At 40.9% G+C, this 1537-nt stretch overlaps 1 protein-coding gene across 1 annotated transcript; it reads left to right on the top strand.

Annotated features, from left to right (window-relative positions):
• The first annotated feature begins 713 nt into the window (after positions 1 to 713).
• Positions 714 to 1289, top strand: LOC148011245 (pentatricopeptide repeat-containing protein At2g34400-like). Its single transcript, XM_087670334.1, has one exon. It carries the CDS (start codon positions 714 to 716, stop codon positions 1287 to 1289), a length of 576 nt encoding a protein of 191 aa, XP_087526460.1.
• The last annotated feature ends 248 nt before the right edge of the window (positions 1290 to 1537 follow it).

The raw sequence follows: 1537 nt of genomic DNA, 5'->3' as shown, positions 1-1537 counted from the left end.
ATATTGCTGCGCATTCGAGGTGTGAAATCCACCCAAAAGTTGTGTGTGGGATTTGATACTTTGTACATATTTAGTTGTTGTGATTATACTTTTGTTCAGCGTAGGCAGTATAGTGAAGAGGGTTTGGAGCAAGAGGAATTTATCAATAATGCTTTGGTTGACATGTATGCAAAATCTGGTATGCTTGGAAAAGCCCAAGAAGTATTTGACAATATGTCAGATCAAGATGTCGTATCCTGGACGACACTGATTGCAGGCTATGCTGAACATGAACCATTTGTCAAGGCACTTGCTTCTTATCATCACATGTAATTAGAGGGTGTCTGTCCAGATGTTGTCACTATTGCTTGTTCCTTGAAAGCTTCTATGTGCATGAAAGATTTGAGTAAGGGCCAAGTCATTCACATGGAGATTGGTTTAAAAGGATTTGAACAAGATCTTCCTATTGCTAATACACTTGTTGGACTATATGTACAATGTGGCTTACTTTTGGATGCCTAAGACATTTTTGACAAGCTCTCAGTCCATAATGTAATTTCGTGGACAGCTCTAATTGCAGAATATGTTGAACATGGATTTAATCAAGAAGCCATTCATTTATTTGTTCTGATGCAGTTCATACAACCATATCTTCTGCACCATTAGGAAGCCATTTGGACAAAAATCCAGTCTCACTGAGAGAAATGATAAAGTATACAATCAGAGTAACAATTATGTACAGTAAATGCCAAAATTTACCTCATGCAAAGAATGTTTTTGCCAAGGCACATAAAGGGGATGTGGTGACATGGAGCACTATGATTGCAGCATATGCTCAAAATCAACAGGAAATGGAAGCCCTTAATCTTTTCCACCTGATGCAGCTCAGTGGCATCAAGCCTAACTTAATCACCTTTGTCTCTTTATTTGAATTGTGCACTGTCCTGGGAGCCTTAGAAGAAGGTCAAAAAGTGCATTTCGCAGTAATCGACATGGGACTTGATCATGATGTCACAATTGGGACTTCTTTTGTGAATATGTATGGGAAATGTAGAAGCCTGCAGGATGCTAGGAGTGCGTTTGATGCAATCTTTCAGCAGGATTTCACATCATGGAACTCCATGATGGTAGTATATACAGATAATCAACATGGTAAGGAGGCCTTGGAGCTCTTTCACCAAATGCAACTGGATGGCACTGAGCCAAATATGATCACCTTTATTTGTGTGATGGGTGCATGTGCAGACCTTGCAGTCTTAGAAGAAGGGGCCGCTTTTCCGGTAGAAGAAAGACCGCTTTTTGGAGCGTAATAAATCTAGCCTGAAGAAAAGAAAAAGGAGAAAAGGGGGATCATCGTTGGGTCTGGGAGGAGGGATCTCTGTGTTCGTAATGATGAGGAGAAGAGGATTGGGGGCTCTAGGATGCGAATTCAACAAATATAGATGGGGGATTTATTCTCAGTCAACGGGAGGGAGGATCATAGATCTGGGACTTCCTCTCAGTGCAAAAGGGGACGCCTGTGCTCGATGCCAAAAATCCATTCGAATATGATGAAGAT

The sequence above is a fragment of the Lygodium microphyllum genome, chromosome 28 (assembly GCF_053477565.2).
Source record: "Lygodium microphyllum isolate KBCC chromosome 28, Lygodium_microphyllum_v1.1.10, whole genome shotgun sequence".
Lineage (NCBI taxonomy): Eukaryota > Viridiplantae > Streptophyta > Polypodiopsida > Schizaeales > Lygodiaceae > Lygodium > Lygodium microphyllum.
Note: the sequence above shows the minus strand (reverse complement) of the source record. Positions and strands in the feature narration are given on the sequence as shown.

Coding starts and splice junctions, on each gene's coding strand:
- LOC148011245 (XM_087670334.1), top strand. CDS start 714: ATGTACAGTAAATGCCAAAATTTACCTCATGCAAAGAATGTTTTTGCC.